Source organism: Camarhynchus parvulus, chromosome 6 (assembly GCF_901933205.1).
Source record: "Camarhynchus parvulus chromosome 6, STF_HiC, whole genome shotgun sequence".
NCBI classification, from domain to species: domain Eukaryota; kingdom Metazoa; phylum Chordata; class Aves; order Passeriformes; family Thraupidae; genus Camarhynchus; species Camarhynchus parvulus.
This window is the reverse complement of record NC_044576.1, coordinates 32,728,744-32,756,240: the sequence shown is the minus strand read 5'-3', so window position 1 is coordinate 32,756,240 and position 27,497 is coordinate 32,728,744. Positions and strand designations below refer to the sequence as shown.

The 27,497-nt window shown below is 44.0% G+C and overlaps 1 protein-coding gene across 1 annotated transcript in view; it reads left to right on the top strand.

Annotated features, from left to right (window-relative positions):
• The window catches only part of C6H10orf90 (chromosome 6 C10orf90 homolog), a 62,914-nt gene that overhangs the window by 15,023 nt on the left and 20,394 nt on the right, over positions 1-27,497 (top strand). The window contains exons 2-3 of the mRNA XM_030951765.1: positions 16,401-16,495; positions 19,241-20,288. Coding sequence (XP_030807625.1) covers positions 16,401-16,495; positions 19,241-20,288 — 1,143 coding nt within the window. The remainder of the gene's footprint in view (positions 1-16,400; positions 16,496-19,240; positions 20,289-27,497) is intronic.

The window sequence follows — 27,497 nt, the reverse complement described above, 5'->3', positions numbered from 1 at the left end:
GTGAATAATTTTTGGGATCATGCTAATAACAGGCTTTTAGTCACCCCATAGGCTGTAGATGTGTTCTATGAGATTATGTATTTATAGGTTTGTTCACCAAGTTTGACTCAAATAAAGATTACTGACTTCACAGGTTTACAGGCAGTCCAAACATTGGATAATTTCAGTATAAGTAGCAATGGATAATTTCAGTATAAATAACCCTGAATTCACTCAGGAATGGCTGAACACGGTTCTTTTGTAAAAGCAGTAACTGTAGCCCTACCACCACCATAAATGCAAAGATCAAAATGCTTCTGAGACTTAAGAAAAATAATATTGAAGATTTTTGGCTAAATGGTGATTTCTCTCAGCATTGACCTGCCTACTGAGGAGTTTGATGCTGCTGTAATTAATCTTTTTTAGGCAGAACGATGAACTTCCCTGTGCCATCCCAGTGCTCTTTTCTCTTCGTCATCAGGATGTTTCTGTTGTCCCACTCTGAGTTCATGCCCTTAAAATACTTTGCCACTCACCTTCCAGGCTTTGAGGATCCAGCTCTGCACTGACAAAAGCAGAGGGCTGAGTTATGCTAGAAAAATATTAATATTATACAGTGATTTTTTTTTCATCCTTGGGAGAAGTTAGATCATATAAATGAGGCAATCATTGCTGAGAAAAGAACTTACAGTCTTTCCTTTTTCCAGTACAAAATGCCAAGCCTTTTTAAGGAAAAGGAAGATGGGAAGTGCTGTGTGGAGCTCAGTAGCAAAAATATAATAGCTCTGTGTTCCCCTCTTTGAAAAGCTGCAAGTTGGTTTTTTTAATGAGTGAAAAAGTAAATTGTATATTATTTTTTACAAGAAAATTAGCTTTTATTTATGTAAGGCAATCAGTGTTTATTATAAGTTAGACATTTGGAGAAACAGATTTTAAAAATCCCCACATTCTCTTGGATTTACAATGAGTGTTATGTGCTTGGTTTTCACCACAGCTGAATAAAACCTCATCCTTCAAAAAATCCTGTTAAATATTCTTCAATTCTTGTAAATATCCCTGAATTCTTATTAAATGCTCTTCAATTCTGTATAATCCTGTATCATCTTCTCTTTGGCAGCCGCACAGCAGCTGCTGGCTCGCTGTCCCTTGATTAATTCTCTCCCTGTTCCAGGGTGGAATACACCTAGTTTGTTTAGTGAAAGGGAATATGGCTCATATTTTAAAATCCCTTTTAATGCAGTTACAGCATCTTTGCAGATTTAATTAGGTCTCAGCCCCTTCCAAATCGCTCAAGTCAAAGGTCCCATCTCACTTGTCCCTGAGGCACCGTTACACCGAGTCCCCAGACGGCGCCGAGTTCCTGAGCGATGACTTTACCATATAGGGGCTAATTACTTCTAATCTTACACATTGATGAGCCTGGATTTTATGTCTCTGAGCCACTGGGACTGGAACTGCCAAATTATCCTCTCCATAGCACGAGGGGTTGTTTCTCCGTTAAAGGGACTGGCTCCACAAATGACAATCCCTTCCCACCAGGCGCTCGCGTTTGAAACCCTAATTGTTGCTGGCACAGGCTGCATCCATGAGCTCCTGGTAATCCCTGTCAGGATCTCAGGCAAGCTGCTGAGCCTGGCTCAGCTAAGCCAGGGAAGGGTGAGCAGAGCAGCAGAGGGGAGCAGGAGCTGAGTCACAAGGGGATGTGGAAGCTGCAGCTGGATATGAAGCATCCCTGAGCTCGGCCTGAGAGAACATCCCTGAGCATGGCCTGGGAGGGCATCCCCAAGCCCAGCCTGGAGGAGCATCCCTGAGCCCAGCCTGGCAGAGCATCCCTGAGCCTGGCCTGGAGCAGCATCCCTGAGCCTGGCCTGGGAGAATGTCCCTGAGCCCAGCTTTGTGATGATGTTCACAGGGGTTCTTGAATTGGGGAAGAGACAAGAATGTTGACTCCATGTTTCAGAAGGCTTGATTTATTATTTTATGATATATATTATATTAAAACTATACTAAAAGAATAGAAGAAAAGGTTCTCATCAGAAGGCTAGCTTAGCTAAGAATAGATAGGAATGATGACAAAGGTTTGTGGCTCGGACAGAGAGCCTGAGCCAGCTGGACTGTGATTGGCCATTAATTACAAACAACTCTATGAGACCAATCACAGATGCACCGGTTGCATTCCACAGCAGCAGATAATCATTGTTTACATTTTGTTCCTGAGGCCTCTCAGCTTCTCAGGAGGAAAAATCCTAAGGAAAGGATTTTTCATAAAAAGATGTCTGCGACACAGCTTGGAGCAGCGTCCTTGAGCCTGGCCTGGAGCAGCGTCCCTGAGCCCAGCCTGGGAGAGCATCCCTAAGCCTAGCCTGGCAGAGCAGCTCTGAGCCCTGCCTTGAGCACCAGCTCTTTCATTTAATGAACAATAACTTCCACCAGGTCTTTAAAAGAAATGACTCAACACTTTCACCTTCTCAGAGTGATGAAAAAAAAATGTCTTTGGAGTCTGTAATGCATGAAGGTGTTGGAAGCCTAATCTAGTATAAGCTGCCTTCAGCCAGGCCTTTTCAGCACCAGCGAAGAGAAATGAATGTCTAAAAAGCAGCAAATAGCTCCAATTGCACTCTGATTTCATGGCAGTGTGTGCTGGAGGTCAGGAACATAAAGCTGTTTATTTCTCCCCACAAAGCAGAGGCTGTTATCATAACCTGCTGTAGGTGCAGGTATTGCAAACTTCTTCTTCAGGGAAATATTGGATTTTATTACAGCATTACTTCACACCATGTAAGCTCCTTTCCCTGCTTCTTTCTGTTGTAGTCTTGACCTAACCTTGGAGTTGTGTCCCAAAAGGAGGAGTTTTTTCCAGGAATCTGAGAGTGGAGTTATAATAATTTGGGTTGAGCATTTACCAGATCTTTTCAGCTCTGTTTACCAGATTTATCCAGCTAATTTACCAGATTTATCCAGCTCTGCCAATGGACAACCATGACATGGAAGCTTTGTTAGGAAAGGAGAGGGTTGGGAAGAATAAGGTTTGGAGCTGGTGGAACTTTTAGTTGTCTATATGCAAGGATATCAGTAACACCTTGATTTAGCTACTGCTTTTTAAAAGGCAAGAGTGAAAAAAGTGGAAAAAAACCCCAAAACACCAAAAATCCCCAAACCCCCCACATTCTCAACCTTGGAATTCCTGGGAAAATCCTACTATTATCACAATACACAGCCAGAAACACCAATGTACACCCAAGGTACAGAAACATCTTGTGTTCATTTCAGTATTTTATTGAAATATAAAAAGACCATTATAAATTAGGGAAATCCACCTAATTTTGAGTTAATAAACTTCCCTGAACTGTTGAATGAAGTATATAAATCTACATTTATATATCTATCAGCATTAAATTTCTGGCCAAGGTGTTAATCCCAACATTCTTCTAACTAAGGCTAACTACATTTAGAGTAATAAGATGGTTTTAAATCAATATGACATAGACCAGACACATCCTCCAAAATCATGCTTTCAGTTAAGGTTGTGAGAAACATTTTTGCCTTTTTATTTAAAATAATGAGTGACTTGCTGGAATTATTGGGATTTTTTTTTTACATTATAGATGACCTTTATCCCACTAAGCACCGAAAAGTGCACATACTTCTGAGTGTGTTTTAAATATTTTTTTGCTCTTCAAAAGGGCAAAAAATTTAAAAGCCTGGGTTTTAATCAGTTTAAAGACGACAAAACTTTAACCCAATGCCCTTGCAGGTATCCCTGCAGTGTTTGCCTGTCCTGTTGGCTGCTGTTCGTCGGGTTTAATTTACAGCAAATACTCCTGTTGTAAATATTGGCCTTTTTGCCTCCCTTGAATAATGCAGTGCTCTCTAGATTGAATCCCTGCGTGTGCACATCTGTTTAGCATTCTCACCATCCAGATTACATGGGTGGGTTTGGGGAGAGAAAATTCAGGATCACTGAGCTCCATGGTGCAGGGTTGGAAATAAAACTGGCCTGTTTTCTTCCTCAGGGTGGGACAGCTGCTGGAGTGTTCCCAGCACACGTTTATACCTGTCCTAGCAAAGACCAGGCTTTTCTCCATTTTCTCTTTGGATATAACAGCCAACAAGGTACCTTTTTGGAGCAGATGTAAAAAAATGTCCATTACGAACCAAAAAAAAAGCAAACAAAACAGACAAAGACACATCCCATCTTAAAAAAAACAAAACAAAACAAAAACAAAACAAACAAACAAAACAACCCATGCAAACCAAAACACCCCATCAAAACACCCCATCAAACTAAAATTGCAAATTAACCAAAAGTAACTGGAACTAATCCAGTAGAGATATCTACCTGAGCCTATTGGTCCAAGAAAACCAGGATAAAAAGACGATATGGGTGCAGAAAGGGTGCACTCAGTTTGCTGAGGGCTGCAGCCATGTGGGTTGGCTGTGCAGTTTCATATCCACATTTCCAGCTGCAGCTTTCCCAAAAGAGCTGAACCTTCCACCTGAGCTTTGCTGCCCTTGGCTTTGGGCAGATCCTGACCTGGTCACGTCCCAGCACAGGGCTGGGAGCTCAGGGTGCTCCTTGTTGAGCCTGAAAAGGCTCAGCCATGTCCTGCAGGTCCTTCCCAGGGTTTGATGGAGCACAGGGAATATCAACAGTGACCAAAGAGGTTTCTGAAAGCACATCCAGCAAAGTCTGTGTCCTGGAAGTGGTTTTATTACAGCATTACTTCACACCATGTGAGCTCCTTTCCCTGCTTCTTTCTATAGTAGTCTTGAGCTAACCTTGGAGTTGTGTCCCAAAAGCAGGAGAGATGTTTGGGATCAATTCCCATGCCAAAGCATCCAGTGGAAAGGCTGGATGTGGAGGGTTTGGCTGGGGGAAGAGTGCAGCTGAGTTATTTGATGGTTTGTGTGTTGGCTCTGGATCAGAGATTGTTGTGGAAAGGAACAACTGCAGGACAAACAAAGTGGTGCTGGTGGCAACCGTCCCCAGCCACCTCATTTGCCTTGGAGAGGGAATTGTTTCAGCATTTGGTTGTTCTGAGCTGCTCAGTTATCACTTCACATGGCATTACTCCAAGCATTCTCTGCAGTAAAATCTGGGAATCTGGTGCTGAGTCTGTCGCATTTAGGAGGGTGACTGCTCCAGCAGTGCTTTGCTCTGTGACTTCTAACAGGACAGATGTTGCACATGGTTATGTCTGAGGTACCCCACTCCCAGGGTTAAGCAGCTGTGGCATTATTTGATTTTCTCCAAGCCCTTCAATTTCCATAATCTTACCAGGAGATTTCCATATTTTTTTGGAGAATGAAAACAAGAATGTGAAATGGAAAATCCAGGCTGACAAAAAGAGGCCATTCCATGAGAGCTGACAGAGCCCATGAGCCCAGACCCAAATATTGTTCCTCACTCCTCCTCATGTCCCCTTTCCCTTCCCCTCTTCCATCGGCCCCTGTACCCCCTCCCTGCTCCCATGACAAGGGATGTGTCCTGCCTGAGTGGGAAACGTGTTCATAGATCCAACAGGGATGACCTGGTCAGCTTCTGTCTGTGGCAGTCTCTCATTCCCACAAATCCATTGATTTTCGTGGTCAGCTTGTTGGGACATCAGCTATTGACCCTTCTGTCAACTTGCTTGGAAGAGACCACAGCTTCAAAAAGCTCAGGTTGGGCATAAAGAAGGATAGGTCATAAATCAAATTCCTTTTGGAAATCAGGCTAAAAATGTGATTCAAGTAGAGGACACGGTGCAAAAGTTGTTGGGTTTTTTTGTTGTTTTGGTTGGTTTTTCATTTCCTTACTTGTTTCACATGCAGTAAATAATAATTAGGAAAAAAATCAGGACTTCTAAACCGCAGGGACAAATTTTTTTGCAGGGAAATTTGTGTAATGCCCAAGAGAATGCAACAAGTTTTAAGTTTGTTCCTATATCATCAGCCTTAGTGACATCATCATTAAAATGTAAAGCTATATGAATGACTTTATCCATGGAAGCAGCTCTTAAAGGATAACTATTACAAAAAATAACTATTCACATATTTAAATATTTTTCTGATTGGCCTGGCATTGAATTTGTTGGGGGGTGAATTTTACAAACACAGCCTTGGAGAACGAGGAATTACAGGACAATGCTCTTTCCTACCCATCTGATGCAGCTCTGATGTTGAATGCAATTATAGTTGAATGCAATAATTTGAGATCTGAGCTTAGTTTTGCACAAGAACTGGAATACACAAACAGGTTTGGGTGGTTGCTAGGCAGCAGCTGCTTCCCTCTTGGAAAAGCAGCCAGGGCTGCCTGGGCTGGGTTCTGACAGCCCAGCCCTGCTCCTTCCCATCCAGGTGACATCCACAGCCAAAAGAAAGCTGGAGAGAACTCCACGTTTCACCCCAAAAAGCTGCCAGGAGTTACAGGTTTGAAGGCTTTAACATTTAATCATTGATTGCAGACTTTTCTGCACCATTTCAGAGCTGAAAGCCTGAGTGATTAAAAAAGCAAAAAAAGGCAATGGCAAAGGCCAATTGTTTTCTGCTGACTCTGGTGATAAAACCAACAGCCCCCATGCCCTGTTTCATGGTCATATGACAACATTTTCGGTTTAATCTCTCTTATTTAATCTCTATCTGGGTTTCTCCACCTGTTGCAATGGAATCCAAAATGGGTAATTTCAAGATAAAACAAATGTGGGTGTGTAGTAAAAGCACGTTATGAATAGAGATTTGGTTTTCTGCTTTCCCTTTCAAAGGCACATTCAGGTAATAATTCACCAACTGGAAAGTTTTATGTGGTGGAATAACTGCAAAGCTCAGCTATTAGATATCAAATAGGGGCAAGTCCATGGCAAGTGAAATAAATTAGAGGAAGCTGCAAAATATTCTTAAATTTTGCAAAACAAACGATTTGTGATCACACCAGTGACTTAGAAACGGAACTTTTGAGGCCTCATAGTTATTTAAATCTTGCCTTTTGTGTTTTTATCCTGTGAAAGCTGATTCTTTTTTTATCTTGGTTTTAGCCTCCTGCATCCCCTATTATCAAGCAGTTTGTGATGTCTGTAATCACAGCAGTTAATGTGAAAGATTTCCCAGAAAGAAAAAATAATCCCAAGTATTACACCAAAAAATGAATGCTTCTATTGTACAAAAGTAACATGAAAAGTCTGTATTCAATCTGCCATGGCTGGAAATCCAGCAAGTTTTGTTTTGTTGTACAAATCGTTCAGTGTCAAATTTGGCTCCTGAACATCCCATTTCTTTGTTTTGGAAACAAAATGGGAGTGATAGAGATGTGGGCTGGAGTCACTCCTTTGATACCTCCACAAAAACATCTGTACCCACGGCACACATCATTTTCTGGAGTCACTGCTGTTTTAAGAGTATTAAAAGGAAAAAAAAAATCAATAAATACCATTGTTACGCCAAAGCATCTCAAAAAAACCCTGCAGCAGGACATAAATTGAGTCATGAAATGCATAACAGGCAGCGCACTTGTCCTCTCTGAATTTCTCTTTCAAAAGCAGGTAAATATAAGAAATATTGAATTGGGAGGCTACACAAAAACCTCGAGCTCTTATTATGCACAAGCAGCTCTGGGCAAATGTGTACATTTTGTAATTGCTACCAGTTCTGAGCAACACGGGTGGAATTTTTGTTTACACAATCCATTTGTGCCATCAAACTCTATGCATGTTGTGACCTTTACATAAATACTCATAATAACACTAAAATCACTCTTCATAAATATAATTTTTTGGCTGCAGAACTGCTTTGCCTTTGTTTGATTATGCACTGTATTTGTCATGTTTGCAGTCACTTAAGAATTTTCTGGCTGTCTCAGGCATTCCTGGACTTCCAGAAATGGATGTGGTCTCTAAAATGGGGTTGTTTTAATGCCAGGTTGGGAAGGGGATTCTGAGAGGGGTGAAGGAAACCTTCCATCAGCTCTTTATGGAATGTTTCTGCTAATTACCTCTTTATTTGGAGAGGATATTGGGTGCTCAGGGTCAATAAACCAAATAATGTGACAGTAGGTAGTAATGAATCTCAGTGCAAGGCTCTGAACCAGGATTTGTCTTCAGAATTCCCTAAAATTAGAAAAATTTAGGTGCTGCTGTTGCCTGGACTCACATCCTTTCTTTGTTTCTGTCTCCTGGTTACTTTATTTTCTGTACAAACTTCTGGCACATCCAGTGTTCATATTGAAATATTGGATATATTTATTCAGGTTGGTCTAAACCAAAATTCAGCAGTACAAATTTCTTACATAAAACAGCCTCCAGTGAGTGCCTTGCTTTTGTTTTTTTCCCTCTTTTGCTTCCTATGCCAGGCCAGTGACACATCCAGAGCCTCTCAATCTCTCATCTCCAGCTGATTCCCACTGATCTTCCTGTTCCCACGTGGTCTCAAACCTCACCTCCAGGGCAAAACCCCTCCCTGGGATCCCTGACCCCACTGAAGGGTTTGGTAAAGAAATATCAGCAGTTTCCCAAAAATAATAAAATGGTCACCAAACATGAATTTGGCAAGGAACCTCCCTTGGTGTGAGCACCTCATAGAGAAATCAGAATTTCCCAGGATCTCCTAAAGAGGATTCCTTTCCTCTGAGCAGAATTTGGGGTTTTTTTGTTGTTCATGCTCCTCTCACTGCTTTGACAAATCCTCTTAGAAAAGTCTGTCCAAATTATAGAAATCTATCTATGTCCCAGAATCATGGTGAGATGTATGGATAATATTGGATTGCCCAACAGCACATTACTGAAAATTAAAAAAAAAGAAAAAAAAAAAGGAAAAAAGAAAAAAACTCGGAGGAGAAGGGGAAAAGAGAAAGTGAAGAATTTTCTTAATTTTGTCTGTGTGCTGGATGTGCTGGGGGTGATCCCTGTCTTTATGTTATTAATTGGAGATAAAGAATAACAGCAATGCGTAATGAAAACACCATTTTTTTTCACTTATGCATGGATTTGAAGATCTAATTCCTGTGCTCTTTCCAGCCCCCTGATGAGCACCTTGCTTCTAATAGCACAGATAATGAGACATTCATGACTTGTGGCTTTTTGATAGCAGACCACAACCCATTTGTCTCTTCCATGGTGGATCCTGTAATCATCTCTGCAGGCAGCCAGCACAGCTCCAAGGTGTGCAAGCAGGGAGAGATAATTCACTTATCAAATCTCACTTGTAACGGAAGAAAATCCATCTTGACATGTTAAAAAAACACAACACCGAAGAAAACTTTTCTATTTTGTTTACACAGTGACTCCTTTTCAGGCTGAAATGATTTCAGGCTGTTAGGCTTGCTCTGATTTGAAAGCCTTCCCCACCAAGCTGCCTTAAAACACCATCATTTTGTGCCGCCGTGTTCAAGTGCTTTCTTTTGTGGCAGAGTGCTTGTTTGTGTTGGTTTGGCTTTTTTCATGACAAAAGAGGTTTCAAGGAAAGGGCTGGAGCTGCTTTCCCTGCTTTGAGTCTGTGTTGCTGTTTGACCCCTGCTGTGAGGATGTGCAGGTGACACAGGAATTAGATCTTCAAACCCATGCATAAGTGAAAAAAAATGATGTTTTCATTATGCATTGCTGTTATTCTTTATCTCCAATTAATAATATAAAGACAGAGATCACCCCCAGCACATCCATCACACAGACAAAATTAAGAAAATTCTTCACTTTCTCCCTTTTCCCTTTCTCCTCAAGTTTTCTTTCTTTATTCCCTTTGTAAGTTCAGCAAAGATGCTCTGAGAGGACTGAAGGACTGTCCCTCTGTCATCCTCTCTTGAGGAGCACATTCTGTGTGGTTTTTAGGTGTGTTTGAGCTCTCAGGATGGCTCCCTGTTCCCCTTAAGCACGCTGGTGAAAATTCCTTACACCAAGGCTGCTAAATGTGAAATCCTGCAGAGATTATCAGTGTAGCCCCTCCCCTCTTTCTCGAATTTAACATCACTTCTGGAGACTCAGGAGAATGTCCAGGAAGGACAACAAGAGAAGCTTCCTGGATCCCTGGAAGTGTCCAAGGCCAGGTTGGACACTGGGGCTTGGAGCACCCTGGGAAAGTGGAAGGTGACCCTGCCCTTGATCTTAAGGTCCCCTCCAACCCAAACCATTCCATGTGCCAGTGCCAAGGCTTGCTGGAGACTCAGCACTCTGTCCTCTAGCAACTAAACACATTTTTTGGTAAATTCCCTATAAATCAATTTGACGCCAGCAAGGACTCTGACAAAAGGTGGAATTTTCGTCATTCGTGTCTCTACTTTTCATACCATGAATGTGAACTTGAGCTTTGCTCCTCAGTTTTATTTCAGGTGACACCAGGCTCTGCAGTTTTATGATAGCCTCTCTTTATGACACATGAAGAAGAGCAGGAGACACAGGTTTGATTCCAGTGCTCGTCCCAGCTTGGCTTTCATCTCCAATGTATCCACCACTTCTGGGAGGATTTTTTGGATGACTCACCTCAGATCTGAAGGAGCAAACCATGATCACTCCCAGCCCTTACTGAGCAGGGAGCCTGATGAATCTTTAACCATGACACTTCTTTTTCCTCCAGGCTTCCGCAGGTATTTGAACTAAAAAAAGCCACAAGGAAATTTAAACAGTTCTAATGTTTTAAATAGAGTCAAGTATAAATTACTTCCTCCAGTAAGAATAATACACAGAAGGAAGAAAAGACCTTAAAAAAAAGTTTAAGTAAGACACTGTGTTAGCAGAGGGATCACTCTGATACCCCACCCTGCAGCTAAGCCATCCTTGTCCTTTAGCTCCCCGGTGCTAAGTGGGGAATTTGAGGAATTTGGGGGAATTTTTGAGTGCTGTAGGGATCCTGCTGCCATGTGTGACCGTGTTCACCGGGGTCCGAGGATGAGGGAAGAGACCAGGATCTGACTCCATGTTTCAGAAGGCTGATTTATTATTTTATTATATATATTACATTAAAACTAGACTAAAAGAATAGAAGAAAGGATTTAATCAGAAGGCTAGCTAAGAATAGAAAAAGAAAGAGTGAATAACAAAGACTTGTGTCTCGGACAGAGTCTGAGCCAGCTGACTGTGGTTGGCCATTAATTAGAAACATCCACATGAGCCCAATCACAGATGCACCTGTTGCATCCCACAGCAGCAGATAACCATTGTTTACATTTTGTTCCTGAGGCCTCTCAGCTTCTCAGGAAGAAAAATCCTAAGGAAGGATTTTTCATAAAAGATGTCTGTGACAGCCATGGACATGGATGGGAGCTCAACTCCCCGCACCAGTTTCATGGATGAGCTAAGATGAACAAAAAAGGTCATTTTTTTGTAAAGTGGAGAAGGTTTCCTCTTTCACAGCAGTGTGTGTGTTCTGCAGTGCTGTTTGATGGTGTTCTCAGGGAAGCACTGGAGGTTCCTGGAGGCTCCAGAGTTCACTGTGAGGTGATGCTGCTGGCTCAGAGGGAACAGGGGATGTGGTCAATGCAGAGCAAGCAGGGCTTGGAGCAGAACAAGGGAGACCAGAAGTGCTGACACACTTTTGAGATTTGTCAGCATGTGAACAGTAAGTGACTAAAATATGCCATTTTCCTGACAAAACTGGGGATAAGGCCAGGGCCAGTGGTCTAAAGTCATTCCAGCTCTGCCTGGTGTCACTCTGGGTGTCAATCATAGAATGCTTGAAGTTGGAAAAGCTCTCTGAGATCATTGAGTCCAACCATTCCCCCTGCACTGCCAAGGTCACCCCTTGTGCCCAAGTGCCACATCCACAAGATTTCTGAACACTTCCAGGAGTAGTGATACTGCCCAGGCTGCTACTTGCCCAGGCAGCCTGTTCCAATTCTTGAAAACCCTTTTGGTGAAGGAATTTTCCCAAAATCCACCCTGAGCTGCCCTGGCCCAGCCTGAGGCCGTTCCCTCTGCTCCTGTCCCTGTTCCCTGGAGCAGAGCCCGACCCCCCGGCTGTGCCCTCCTGGCAGGAGCTGTGCAGAGCCACAAGGGCCCCTGAGCCTCCTTTGCTCCAGGTGAGCCCCTGCCCAGCTCCTCAGGGATTCTCCATTCCCTTCCCAGCTCCTCAGGGATTCTCCATTCCCTTCCCAGCTCCTCAGGGATTCTCCAGCCCCTTCCCAGCTCCTCAGGGATTCTCCATTCCCTTCCCGCTCCCTCAGGGATTCTCCAGCCCCTTCCCAGCTCCTCAGGGGATTCTCCAGCCCCTTCCCGGCTCCCTCGAGGATTCTCCAGCGCTTCCTCAGGGATTCTCGCCCCTTCCCGGCTCCTCAGGGATTCTCCAGGCCCCTTCCCAGCTCCTCAGGGATTCTCCAGCCCCTTCCCAGCTCCCTCAGGAATTCTCCAGGCCGTTCCCAGCTCCGTTCCCTTCCCTGGACTCTCCAGCACCTCAATGTCCTTCTCACTCCTGGTTTGTCATCAAACAGTGTCCCCCAGCCTGGCAAAGACCTGAACCACTGGGAAACCAGCATTTTCCATGGTTTTTATGTGAGTCCCAAGTTTTGCACAAAACCTGAGCTGGCTCCGTGTGGGGCTGTCCTGGACCTGCCAAACATTCCCAGGCCGTGATTCCTCAGCAGCTCCCTCACCTTTGCCATCAATCTGGGCTTCAGCAGCTGATATACAAGCACATCTTTTCTGAGCCATTATCTGAGGCAGCTGCCAGTTGGCCCGAGGCAGGATCCAAGCACTCGAGACGGGGGAATCGGTTCCAGCTGCACTCTGTAATTAGGAAAACCCTGGGCTGCAGCCGGATGTCCAGATGCCTCACAGAATTCACAGAATTCACAGAATTCACAGTGACTGGGGTGGAAGAGACTTTCAAGGTCTTAGAGTCCCACCCAGCCCCAACCCCTCAACTAAACCCTGGCACCCAGTGCCACATCCAGGCTTTGTTAAACACACCCGGGGATGGGGACTCCACCACCTCCCCGGGCAGAACATTCCAGAACTTTATCACCCTTTCTGTGAAAAACTTCTTCCTGATATCCAACCTGTACTTCCCTTGAGGCTGTGTGCTCTGGTTGTGTCAGTGCTGCTGGAGAAAGAGCCCAGCCCCAGCTGAGCACAGGCACCTTTCAGGAGCTGTAGAGAGTGATGAGGGCAGCCCTGAGTCTCCTTTTCTCCAGGCTGAGCACCCCCAGCTCCCTCACCAAGGAATGTAGCATTTGGTTCAACAAACAGGATTTGTGAGGGGAGAAAGTTAAGAATGAAGATGTCACAGGACAGAGGTTACGTGCCAGCAGTTGCTCCTCTGTTCCTCATGGCATCTCCCATTTTTAATTAATTGTAGAGGGAAGGGAAGGTCTGGGGAGGTTAAACCCATCCTCGGGATTTCAGCTTGGAGTGAAATAAGTTTCTCCTGCTCCCCACAGAGACAGAAAGTACTTGAAATGCCATTTCCTTCATGTTTTCACACCAGGGAAAAAGTGAACTTTGCATTTTGTTGTGTAACAAGGGTTCCAGGGCAATGTGTTTTGTCAGCAGTGAGCATTTGAACACTCAGTGTGTGACATGTCTGAGCTAAAGCCTTGTGCTCCCTGTAGTGCCTTCATTGCAAACACAGATTCAAGCTCTTTTTAAAGGTTTGGGGTTTTTTTTTGCATGTTCTGTTAACATGAATTAACAAATGTGAAGCTTCCAACGATAGATTTAATAATACCATGATAAATACCAGTGCTTTTGCCACCAAGGCCATTTAATCTGTCTCAGCAAATACATTCAATGAGTTGCCAAGAGTTTGAGTGTTTTCCAGCTGTAGGATTCCTATAGCAATGTGAGAATGTCCTTGCATGGGACAGGGTACACAAGGCAATGCAAAACTCCACTGTGGATGATTTAGCAAAATAAATATTTCCTCTTCTTCTCACCTTGATTCTTCCTGCCTCTCCTGCTCCAGAAAGAGCTATTTTTAAAGTTAGACAGGCATAAATTTACCAATCTGTTCCAAGGGATCTGTGGGGTATTGGAAGGTTGTACCCACAGATTATTGCTAATCATGGGAGGTTACTTGGATAACAATAATTTGCCTGTTCTGTGCAATCTGCTGTGTGGACTTGGACTTTGACAACTTGTTCTTCTTTAACCCTGTAGTCCTCAGTTTTTCTCTGGTGCTGGAAATGCATTTGAATGAAATTTATGGAAGAATGAGTCTGTGGGATCTGATTTATCATTGCACTGCCTCTGGATTTCCTTGTGCACCAGTTGACATTCAGAAGTTGATGATCTCCTGTTGCAGTTTCCTCCTTGATATGAGAACTGTGGGGTTTTTACTGCAAAGCATTTCAGGAAAATATTGATAACTTAGTAGAAGTTGTTGCTTTAATTACATAGGGGTTTTTATCAAATTTCTATTAATGTCTCACTCAATCCAAGAATTTCTTCTTTACCCCTCTCTGCAGGTTATTCTCTATTTAGTTGCTTTAAAAAATAAATAGAGCATGCATGCATGGCTGCTCTTCACCATGAAGGTGCCCACATGTGATTGATCACAGCACTGATGCGCTGAAAATAACCTTTCCATGAGGCTTCCCCAGCAGCAGAGAAGGATTTTGTCCTTGGATCCTGTGCTCCTCACTGTGCACCATGGCAGGGTGAGGAGCTGACTCCAAGGCATCTTACCTGTGTTTGATGCCAGCAGTTTCCAGTGCTAGACCAGGTTCCCTGCCTTTGCACTGATGGCAAACCAGCATTATTCCTTTGCCAAAAACCATGCAATGAGCCCTCTGCTCTGGCTGTTTGCTGGACTCTGGTTTTTTCCCACACTGTGGTTAATGAGTCCAGCGTTTGCTCTGTGGCTCTGGACTCTGTTGCTCAATGACAAAAACAAACCTCTTCCTTCATGCCAGCTATGGACATACATGGTGGCATCTTGGAGTTATGCTAGGGAAGTGTTAAAGTATATTTTATTGTACCCTATTAAAACAAAAACTCATCAAACACCCTCTAAATGTTGTGGTGGGACTAAAGATTTCTTGAGGGATAGATCTGATATCTTCCTCCTTTTGCCCTTCACCCAAGGAGATGAATTCTGTTGTGGTGGGCATGGTTTAATAAACAGTTCCTAAAGTGGAGATGATTTATATTCCTTTGTTAATATAATGTAACACATAAACTGAAATCCTGCTTAGCAGAAAATTTTCTCCTGTGGCAGCCTGCCTGGGTGGAAGAAAAATAATACAAAAGGTCTTACCAGTGGTGTGACATGTTGCTGTAAAACAACAGCCAGGAACGTCAAGAGATTTCAGTCCAAATGGAGAATTTCTGAAAATTAATTTTGGATGCTTAATACAAACTAGAAAGTAACGTAATTTCTGGCAAAACAGTTGACAGCAGACGTAATGCATCAGTGCAATAGCCCAGACTGTGTTAAATGGAAATTAGCTCCATGCAAAAAGCTGCAGAGAGGGAATAGTGCTTGCAGAAAACAGCCCGTGACAAAAGCAGAGGTTGAGGTGCTGGTGGAACAGTTATCACTGAACTGGGAATGTTGTGATGTAACAGAATTTGTGGATGTGGTTTGGAATGACTGCAGATCTTTAAAAGTGAAGGTGACTCAGTGCCAGTGAAATCCAGCTTGTTGCTGGGCTGTCTGTGCTCCCCATTCTGCAGAGGGCACAAAAAGGGTGTTTGTTGAAATCTATGGGAAATGGAAAGATAGAAACTCCCACAGACACTGAAGGGTTTGATCTGCAGCCTTGGATTGATGCAAAAACACAATACACAGACATTAAGTAGAAAAATCATAAACTCATATTTCTGTAGTTGTAAGTAAGAATATGCCTGAAGTAAGTGAGAAACTGCACTGATAAGATGGTGAAGGGTTTCTAATGCAGGGGTGGGGTTGTATGGAATAAACTGAGAGTTTAGAAGTTATAACAGAAGCAGATGTGTGCCTGTGAGACAGAAGCCCATTGGACAAAAATATGCAGAGTGCAGCAGAAGTGAGTAAAGGTGACAGGTCAGAAAAGCAAAATAAACCCTGTGGCAACTGTCCATTGGGTTAGAAAGTTCTAGATTGCCTTGTAACAAAGAACTTGTGGCCAAATGCTCACTCCTCCAAAATCTCACAGCCTCTGAGACTGATGTTTGCCTGAGCAATAAGTCGTTCTTAGCCCAACTGTGGTCCCGTCTCTTAATTAATGCAGGATAATAATAGTAATCCACATTTCCCAGCTTCCCCAGTCCCTCCACAGTGGTGCCCAAAGCCATGAAAATCAAAAGCAGAGATAGTGCAGCTTTGGATCAGCCCTGGACACAGGGTGGGACTGTCCCAGCCCCAGCAATGGGATCCCAGGGTGTTTCCAGAGCCTCTTCTGTACAGGAGGAGAAACAGACCCCAGGGCAATCAGATCATTTCCAGGACTCCTTCCCTCCTGCTGCACTCCATTTAAAAGCACATTTTCTAACTCATCTCCTCCAGAACACTGACAATAATGTTCTTTTCTCTGTGTTTTTCCCCAGGGGTGACACAAAAGCACTGGGGCCCTGATGGTCAGAGGACATGCACAGGCCTTCAGCGGGAGAGTGGTGTGTGGGGAAAATCCAGCCCTACCAAGGTAAAATAAATAAATTCTGTTCAGGGAGCAGTCAGCAGAATGCAGGAGGGTTTAAAAAACAATCACTGATTGCTGAGCAGTATGTTTGGACTTGGTTTTGTTTAGCTAAGCTTAGCTTAGGCAGCAGAAAAGCCAAATATAACGATGGCTAAGTGTTGTGATTCTGCAGGCTCTTGGTGATGGGGAAAAATGACATGTTTGGTTGGGGAAAAGAAGTTGTAAAAAAACCCCCACGAGGCTAAATCAAGCAATATCCCAAATATCAGTACACTCTGCCTGATATGTCCTCAGGACAAAGCCTGAGGTTTTCAGCTCACCACAATTACTTTGTGTATGTGTGGATTTTTTTCACAAGATGCAGTGAAGCTTGAAAGCTCCCAACGAGCACAGGATCAGCTGGGCAAACCTTAAAGACCCAATTCTTTGCTAAAGATTGAGAGGAGGAAATAATACATATTTTCTACAGAAAAAAAGGAAAAGTAAATTATTTAAAATACTTGCACAGGAGTTTGTAGCTAATCAGGAGTTTCTGACATGCCTTTGGACTCTTGCAGGATGTCTCCATCTGTGCAGCCCTCAACAAAAGAAATAAATGTCAAATTAACTACTGGCACATGAGAGATGCATCCAAAATAAAGTCTCTCAAGGAACATTCTTCTTTGGTGCCCTGTAGAAATCTGAGGGAACTTGAGAGTTTTGGAAGGCATGCAAAGGTCTTAAACATGTAGGTAGAAGTAAATGAAGTGAAGAAAATATGAGGCAAATGTTGTTACAAACCATGAAAGAAACAGAGGAGGAAGAAAATGCTTTCCCTGAGGCTGTGAAATTATTGAATTGTCCAAACCACAGGCAGCTGGTTTAAAGAGTTGATAAAATTTATCTGGCATTTCACCTCGTTAATAAACTCTTGATCTACCTCTGCCCATTTGGGTTCCCAAGAGGCTCCTTCCCAAGGGATACAAAGGAACTGTTTCTGGTGATGTTTTCCTGCATGGAGGAGGAGCACAGGGATGGTTTCATAGGGGCTCAGAATCATGGAATAGTTTGAGTTGGAAGGGTCCTTAAAGATCATCTTCCCATGGGCTCTGGTGTGGTGTCACCCTGATGCATTGAGAAGGCTGATCTAGAACAGAGACTGGACAGAGTTCCAGAATAAAGCAGGGATTTATTAAAAGGCCTCAATGGATCCACCTTGGGCAGCACAAGAGCCCAGCCAGGGCTGCACCCAAGATGAACCAAAATGGCCCCAAAATGCACGAGCGGGCACGGGGTCTGTCACTGGGATCAGTTCTGCTCCATTTGCACCTTGCAGTTCATTGTCCCATTCCAGCTTTAGCCCCTGCAGTCCCACCCTGCTTGTTTTTCTCTCTCCAGCCCACGGTGTTTGTGCTCTTGGGCTGAGATTTGGATCATTTGTCCTTGGTGCCCAGCTGGAGCAGGAATTGTTTTGTCTCCCTGCTCTGTGCACAGAGCTCAGCATCCCTGATGTGAACCCAGACCCACACACTACAGCAGCACAGAATGTGAAAAATGGAAAATCTGAACCTGAGGCATCGTTTTCCCTTTCCTGAGAAGGGTGACCATGGCACCAGGGAGGTCATAGCATTGTCACCCTCACAGCCCTCCTGGAGGAAGAACATTATCATGATTTGTGAAGCCCTTGTTGAGTCCTGGCATTGATTATCAGGTGATAGAGACACTCAGCTAGGATTGGGGTGAATTCCCAATAAGCAGGAGTTGATGGCACCTAAACACAGAATGGGCTTTCTTTAGGAAGCTAATCCTCAGATTCTGCATGCCAATTCAATGTTGTGTTTGGTTTTTTTTTTCTTTCTATTAGGATCAAGAGATCTGGGAACACAGGGCAGGAGCAATCTAATCAGCCAATTTACAGCTGCAATGAGATTAGGCCAGATGCTTCATTGCATGGGACTTATGTGCCCAGTGAGGTAGATAATAATAACAGGAGGCTTTAAACGCAGGTTTACTCTGTCAGAGAGCTGGAACATAAAAGCACCTCCTTTGTCACCTCAAGGGAAGCAAGGTGTGGTCTATCAAGATGGATGTTTCCTGTCATGGATGGAAAAATTATTCTGGGCCACTCTCAGTCTCTGGGCCACTGTCAATCAATCTTGTACATATGTGTTTGTACATCGTTGGCAGGTGTCACCAGGCAATCATAAGAAAGAGAGAAGTAATTAATTGAAATAATACTCAGAGCCCTTGTGAGTAATTGTATATCTTTTTTGGGAGTTTTTCATGCCTATAACTGGTGAGGTTGTAAAGCTGTCATGCCCCTGGTGCCCACATGTCTTCTGCAGCATGTGATGTCACAGGCCAGTGATCCATAATTTACTTAAATGCATTCTAAATTCCAGCAGATCATCATGAAAGAGGAATTTATGGTCTGAAACTGGCAACTGTCTTTGCCATGTCCATTTTTAAACAGCCACCAATCCCATCCATGGTCATGAGTTAAATACTCAAAATAATGCTATGGAATACATGTTTTAAATTTTAATATTTTTCCCTTCACCAGAGTGATAAAGTTTTCATTGAAGCCTCCCAGACAATTCAGAGCTGATTTCAAGAGCGTGCATTTTTAAATGACAAAAAAGTTATTATGAATAGAAAGGTAACAAGAGATCTTGAACAAAACTGTCTGCTGTGATAGATGGTGGATGAGAAACAGTTGCACACAGGATATTGGAGTATGGTGATAACTGGGAATCTTTTCATTTGCAGGAATCTCTCCCTTCCCAAAACACGGCATTGGTTTCACCAGTAATCATTGCACAGATTGATGAGGAGAAGCCCTCTGTGCCTATGCAGGCCCTGCTCCCCCAGCCCAGAGCTCCTCACACAGAACCATCCTTGCCTAACCAGGGGCCAGCCACCGTTAGCAGAACATTTCTGGTGCTTCCCAGCCGCTTGGAGATTCAGGCGTCCTTAGAAGACACCATGTCACCATCAGACTCTCCCAGCCCAAAGCAGTGTCCAGGCCAGCAGAGGGGCTTTGCCTCCATCACTGTCACAGCCAGGCGTGTTCCTGTGCGCTCTGGGGAGCGGGCAGGTGGCCCTGGGGCTGGCCAGGAGCCCAGCACCGTGTCCCCCATGCCCAGCACAGTCCCTGCTCTCCTCGAGCGCTGGCCTCCCCCAGCCCACGCAAACCAACCTCCTTTAAAGGCTCCCAAGTCTTGCTCAAAATTAGGTGAAGAACCCCAAAAGCAGCTTTTTGACCCTGGCATCAAGGAGGATGGTGTGGGTCTCCAAAGCAGTGATGGAAGGGAGAAAATTCCACCTTCATTCATCTCCTGTGTCCAGCTCCAGGTGTCTGAGCCCTGTCCAAACACCATCTATTATTTGGACAGGTCACTTAGCGTGTGCATTGACCAACCTCGAGTTAAATGCCAAAAAATGTACAGATCCACGTTGTCCTTGAGCCTGAAGTGCAGTTTGTCCGGATTAACAGCAGATGGAGTAGATGGCATAGCTAATGGAGAGCCCATGGAGGAGAGAGCTCCAAGGAAGCTCCCAGGAGCACACGGGGCTCTGCTCAGATCCCACCTGAGCACAGACTTCACGGGAAATAAGGTAATTAAGGAGGAGAAAACAAAAGAAGGACATTTGGGTCGTAAATACCCTTTCCAAAGTGTCTTTGCCTCGGGACTTCCAGCATTTGTGGATATTCCCAGAGGACCTCACAAGGCAGCAGCAGAGGAAGAGGACGAGCAGCCTGGCAGCCACCACACTGTGTTTTCCCTCCAAATTCCTCATTCAAGCAATGAGGCAGGTAAGTCGTTTCCACAAACCTCAGGCTGGTGGAGCAGAGGTTCAGGCTGGAGCAGCCCCACCACAGTGATCCTGTGAGAACAGATAAGAGCAATTCTTGCTTCTGCAGAGGCTCAGGGAGCTAGAGCACAACCCAGAGGTTTCCAGCTCCAGCACTGCCATGAATATTCACCATGGTAGTGATGTGTGCTGCTCATCAGCTGAAAGAGAGAAATCCCCCTGTGTTTTCTGCATTAAACCTCTTTTTTAACCATTTATAACAGTATTTTTTTTCTCCCAGCAACCTGCAAGTGCTTATCCCCTGAAAATAATTAGGTTTATCTTTGAATAAGGGCTGAATTTCAAGGTGTGAATATTAAGAAGGAGATGACTGCACTGAGCTTGGTTTTGTGCTCCTTGCAATTAAGAATGATCTTGTTTTCAGCTTTTATTTAGAAGGCTACAGTAATAAGCCCAGGCTTTTATACTTAACAGAACCAGGTAAAAGGTTTGCAAATCTTGAACGCAATTGTTTCCAACCTTTCCAAGCATTGTACAAACATAAAATGTTCTTTGCAGCATTACTCCTTGGGGAAGGGAGAGGGGCCCTGGGGATTGCTTCCTGCCCAGAGTGGTGCAGCTCCTGCTGCATTGGGATTTTCCAGCACACTTGGATAACCACAGCTGAGTTTATTGCCTTTCCAGGAAGGGAAGGTGGATGGGAAGATTGTCAATGAGTGCAGTCTGTTTTTTACCAAAAGCACAAAGATTAAACTCGCCCCCTCTGTATCCTGCAGCCTTGGGCTACATTTAATTGCAATTACCCTGTTCTTATATGGCCTTTTTGAGCTAAGGGTCAATGCATGAACATGAGCCACTTCCTAAAGCTCCTTTGTACCTTCATCCTCCCAGTGTGCCAGTGGAAGGAAACAGAGAGATGAGAAGCCACACGCTGCCTCGAGGGCTGGGCAAGGTGCAAACTCCCCCCAGTCTCTGCTGCTCTCCCTTTTCCATGCCTGAAATCAGTGGGATTGTTCCTGCAGGGCCAGAGCCTGACATAAAATATTCCTCTGTTTTCCTAAGCATAATCCAGGCTGTGTGGTGTTGGAGGGGAGAAGAACAGTGCGGAGCAGGAGAGGGAAGATGCCAACCAGTGCTAAGGGGTTTGGGATGGAAATACGAAGGGATGGCACCAGCAACTGCAACACTTCATTGGAAACATCCTAATTTTAATTATCAAGGAATATCACTCCATGGGGAGTGTTATGTATTCAAGGCTTTGTTCAACACCATCTAAGGTTTCTCTGTGATAAAGATGATTTAAAACTGAGCCTTCCCTGGGCTTAGTGATGCCATGGTGGTGTGGAAGAACCACTTTTACGAGAAATAATTAGAAAGTGAGTTGGGAAGCTGCTCATGGTTCCATGGTTTTACTGAAAGGAAGAAATCAGTGAAGTAAGGAGCTGAGAAATACTGGTTTGTGATAAAGGACTTCCACCATTTGTGTACACAAGACTATAGGTGTAAATAAACATGGGAAGTGGTACCTTTCAACTGCTTCCACCTTTTGTGTGGGCCATAATGTAGAATGCAAAGATATACATTTCTCTTGCTCAGACCCTTTGTAATGTGTAAGGAGGTGTTTATCAGCCTACTACAACTTTCCTGTGTGAAATTTGTATAAACAACCGGAATAATGCTCCAAAACAACAGCAGGATAATCCAAGTAATGAGCTCGTGCACAGCCATCAACCATTAAATGGGACAAACCAGGAGAAACCTGGTGAAATGCGTGGGTCATCCACACTGGTCCTTAAAATGAGAGGGAATGGTGTGATTTTAACCTGGGAGAAGCGAAAAACTGAGTCCTTTTTATTTCTGGACTGGGTGAAGTGAGGAGGAGAAGTATTGGTATGAGATTATCAATCACAGATTCATTTATGTTTGAAAATACCTTTAAAATCATCCAGTCAAACCAGCCCCCAGCACTGCCAAGGCCACCACTGACCCATGTCCCCAAGTGCCACATCCAAAGGGCTTTTAAATCCCTCTAGGACGGGACAACCCTTTTGCAGAAGAACTTATCCCATTCTAGATTCCCACTTATTTTGGATATTTTTTTCCTCTGCTGTTTACTAATTCAAACCTGCTCCTGTTAGGCTTTGCTCTGCTCCATGTTTATGCAATGAAATGTTTGTGAAATGAAGTGTTTAAAAAGAAAGGAGAACCAGCAAAGAAGGGACAGTGAACAAGTTTTGCCACAGTGTTCGTTCTTTAACTCAGTTATCTTATGGATGAGGTAACTGCAGAGAGCACTTTGTCCATTACATTTCTGATGACCCAGAAAGTTGGAGTTTATATTGGTTTGCAGCTGTAGGCAAGAGCTTCCTGCCAGCAGAAATACAAGTGGTAATAACATCACTATGTTAAAAAAAAAAAAAAAATTACTTTCAAGGCTACACTTCTCTGTATGAAATCTGTAAATGCAGTTTGCAGGATGTATAGGTTGCTTTATTAGGATCTGAGTTGGAAGGAGCATCCAAATACTTCTCTGCTTTACAGGTGCTGGGGCTGGGTTTGCTGTTTCCTCTAGGCCCAGTTGAGTGTCTTTTTCCTAATCTTTTGTGTGACTTCACTCCAGTAATGATGACTCTACTTACTGTATTACTCATATTATTTCATGTCCAAATCCAAGTGTTCAAGACTTGGCTTTACATGGACCTGGATAACTTAATCTAAGGCCCTTCTTTCAGCAGGAGGCTGGGCCAGGTAATCTCCAGAGTTATATATTTCCACCATGTGCCACATATGAAAAGGATGCTTTAGGATTATTAATGAAATGTAAATCTTGGGCTCTGCTCGTGGATGGGAATTACACTTGGAAATCCAAATCTCTGGGACTCAGAGTTCAAAGCCATGGTTTATGCTAGAGCATCCCAAGGATGGAATATGATATTTCCCCACTGTGGACTCTATCTTCTATTGGCTCCACTGCTTTGGGCCTTTACTTCCATTATCTGGCAAGAAATGGGATTGTAAGGGCTGGAAAATCCATGTTATACATGAAGTCAGACTGGAACCGTGGGAGGACAGAGCCGTGGGACAGAATTGTGTTTGTTTTTAGTGAGTGGCCAACATTCCCATCCCTTGGGCAGCTGCAGGAACGTGTGAAGGGTCCCACTGGGGGCCACACGAGCCACCCACCTCAGAGATGTGGCCAAGGGCCAGCCCAGGCCAAGCTCCACGAGGTGCCTGCCACGGGTGATGGATGTGCATCACCCTGCCTTTGGTCACGGCTTTTAACAAGCTGTCAGAACTTGCTAACGCTGCTCTTAGGCAATGCTGCAATTTCCTTTCCTGTCTGCAGCTGATGTCTCATAAATACAAGGTAAGTTAGAAATGAAAAGATTAGTCTTGTTTCTGCTGAAGACAGGAACATTTTTAATATTAATTTCTCACCTAGCTTTCATGAAGAATGTATTCCCCATGAATATCTAGTTCTCCATCCATCTTTCACTATCTATTACCCTACTGGGCACTGGGCTGAATTATTAAACAGGAAAAAAAAGAAGAAAATGGGACAATTTTAAATTCTTTTTGACCTCTTGATTAAACAATATCATCACTTTTCTAGGGAAGATTATAAATGCCACATCTACATTTATCCATTTGAGCTTAGATAGCAGTAAACTTCACGCCTGAGCACCTTCACACATCTCAGCTGTTTTCTAAACCAAAATATTTCCTGCTCACCTCTACACTTTTGTTCAAGTTTTGTTGTCATACCCAAAACTGATGTGGAGATATATTAAAGAGTAACAGCTGAGCTGGAGAGTGAATCCACTCTGGATGGTGGGTGCTGTGCTGGATCCCTCTGCCCTGAGCTGAGGTGCAGATGTGCAAAGAGGGTACGGGGAGCTGACAAAAGGGAAAATCATAAATCACATTGCCATGTAAGCCACCCAAAATTAGGGACATCAGGGGTATAAGATAATCATCAGCCACAGTGTGGCCATAGGACCAGGGCAGTGACAATCCCTGTCCTGGGCACTGCTGAGGGACCTCAGATCCTGGGGTCAGTCTTGGACAAGAGACACCTGGAGGGGCTGGAGGGTGTCCAGGGAAGGGAACAGAGCTGGGGAAGGGTCTGGAGGCTCTGAGGGAGCTGGGAAGGGGCTGGAGAATCCCTGAGGAGCCGGGAAGGGGCTCACCTGGAGCAAAGGAGGCTCAGGGGGCCCTTGTGGCTCTGCACAGTTCCTGCCAGGAGGGCACAGCCGGGGGGTCGGGCTCTGCTCCAGGGAACAGGGACAGGAGCAGAGGGAACGGCCTCAGGCTGGGCCAGGGAAGGTTTGCATTGGGTATTGGGGAAAATTCCTTCATGGAAAGGTTTGTCCAGGCCTGGCACAGCTGCCCAGGGCAGTGCTGGAGTCCCCATGCCCGGAGGGATTCAAAAGCCATGTGGGGACACTTGGGGACATGGTGGCCGTGGCAGTGCTGGGAATGGTTGGAGCCAAGCACAGAAGCTTCCACAGTTCCATCTGGAAGGGTTCCGTGGTTCCGCGCTGCAGTCCGCAGCGGGAGGGGATGGCACACAATGGGGATGGCACACAATGGGGTGGCTGTGATGAACGTGCTCAGCAGAGCCCTGGGAGCTGTCCTGCCTCAGGGGCACAGCACTCCCAGCGTTCCTCTTTGAGAATTCAGGGATGAAATGCTCGGGAGGGGAGGGACGTGGCCACAGCAGTGAATGAGACACACCAGAGACTCGGTAATGCCAATGCTTGTACCTTTGCCCAAAGAGCATGGCAGGGGACTCAAAAGCATAATTGGCTTAATTAAAACAACCCAAGGTAGCCAGTAGGGAAAACTTAGATGGGATCTGGGCTTTGGGTTTGTTGAATGGGCCCAGATGATTACAGACTTCTGTTTCCTTCTTGAACTTACTCATTAACAGGTGCTGAAGTCAGCAGCGTGTTTTTAAGAGGTAAATAACTAGACTTGAATTTGTTTCAAGATCTATTTTAATTTTTTGATGCATGTATGTATATTCCTCCTCATACTGGGGTAAAATCAGAACAGCTGGTGCTGTGGGACTTTGATAACCTGCTACCTGCAAAGCAAAAATATATTTTTGTTTTAAATACACACTGAAGAGCTCCAGGTATTTGAGACATTTATGTATCCAGAAAATCTTGTGGGTCACCTTTAAACTAATATATCAACCTGGTAACAGAATGGGGTAATTAGGAAATCTGAAGGCTATAAGTAATATTTACTTTCATTAATTAAATAGTATTTGAAATGCTATGATGAAGGAATGTGGCCTGTTGTTCTCACCTCATCTTCTGTTTATGGGAAAGTCACCATGCAATAAGCCAGAGTACAAGATTTGTACATGTGTAAATATAAATATATAAATATATATATATATATACATGAACAAGATATAATTAGAGGAAAGCAGTTCCTGACAATATGGAATTTATTGTATAGAAACTTGAGCAGCTCCAGCTGATGCTAATTAACTCTCCACCCTGCAAATGTGTGCAGCAGAACTGGTGGTGAAGACAGGAGAAATATGAAATATGGCACAGGAGATTTTACTTATCTTGCACCTGCTAAGCACAAGGAGCCAAATCTTCAGCTGATGTCAACCAAGTGAAATCTCTGCCTGCAGAGGAGTGACACTGATTTACACCAGCCAGGAATCTGGCTGGGGATGTTACGCATTATGGACACAGCAGCTGGTGCTGACTTGTTAAGAACAAAGGACCACATGCCAAAAAGCCCATTAAAAGGAGCTCCTTTGATGTTTCACTTCATCTGGGATAAATTTAAAATGGAGGAGGCTGTCAATTTTCCTTAGTCTAGACATTCTGTGTCCCTGGGTCCGTGTTACACTGAGGTGTGACCTTCATGTGCTGCATCCTCAGAAAATGAGGATTCAATCACTGCAGGTGTTGAAAACTCGAGTGAGGAACTGGAAATCCTGTTACTCTGGAAGATGCTGCCAGCCTTTGAGACAGACCCCAGCCTGTGTGATGGGCCAGAGCAGTTGCCTCTCTTTATCTTGGAGCTTTAAATTTTATTTGTAGAAAGAAGGGGATGCCTCGTATTTTCTGGAGGGTCTTTTTGCATTTTTTAGAGTAGCAGCTCTTCAGCTTTGCTCTGTCTCAAAGGTTTGCTGCCTTCCCCATCATCTGGTGGGATAAAGGGTATAGGAGAAGGAAGGGATCAGCAGGAGGGGTGTTCTTTGATATTCCACTCCTTTAAACTACTTATTTATGAAATCAGAAGACAGATGTGGTGACCTCCTGTCCTGCCATATGGAGGCAAGGCTACCCCTGGAGATTGTGGGCAATGATGTCAGCAAGGGAGAAGGGTGATGCTCAGGGCTGTGAGAGCCAAAGCTGGCTTTCAGTGACAATGCTGTGATGTCACAGTGACCCTGGCTTAGATAATTTTCCTGTGGAACCAATTGTTCTTTATCAATTTCTCTGTAGTTTAAGGCAACGAGCAGCCAGAGATGGTTGGATCTTCTTGGGGTTTGTTTGTTTCTTTGGGGTTTTCTTGTGGATTTTTTTATTTGGCTTAGTGTGTTTAAGATTATGATCCTAAAATAATTTGACTGGAGTTGAAGTTTCCTTCAGGAAATGCCCTTTGAGGATTAAAGGCTCAATTTTCTGTTATGGGACATTGCAATGAAGCTGTTGGGTAGGAAGGCCATTGTTTCTCTGGAAGACAGAAGGGTGTCTGCCCTGTTAATTATGATACAGAACACATTTTTATGAGTGAAACTTATAAATTAGATTTTCCCAAAGATGTTCATGTTGTCTGAAGATCCAACTTAAAGTTCAGCATATGAAAACTGAGGGTTTGATTCTTCCACTCTTTTCCATTTTGGATTCCATGATTTAAAGGTCTTTTCCAACCTACACCATTCTATGATTCTGTGACATTTCTATCTGAGCTGTCAGCCTTGGTAAGAATGTGAGACAGTTTCAAGTGAAAGACTGGAGGGTACAAGTCACTCGTTAGCACTCCGGGCCAGCAGCAGGGCTGGAATAGCAGAATCATTAAAATAATGATTAAAAGAGATGGGCTCTGTGGATTCAGTGACTGCATTATGCCACTGGAGTAAAGAGCCTCATTTTCCCCTAATTCACACTTGGTTTAAACCAGGAACGACTCTTGTACAGTCTGTGAAATGAATACTTGGCTCAGCCTGGCT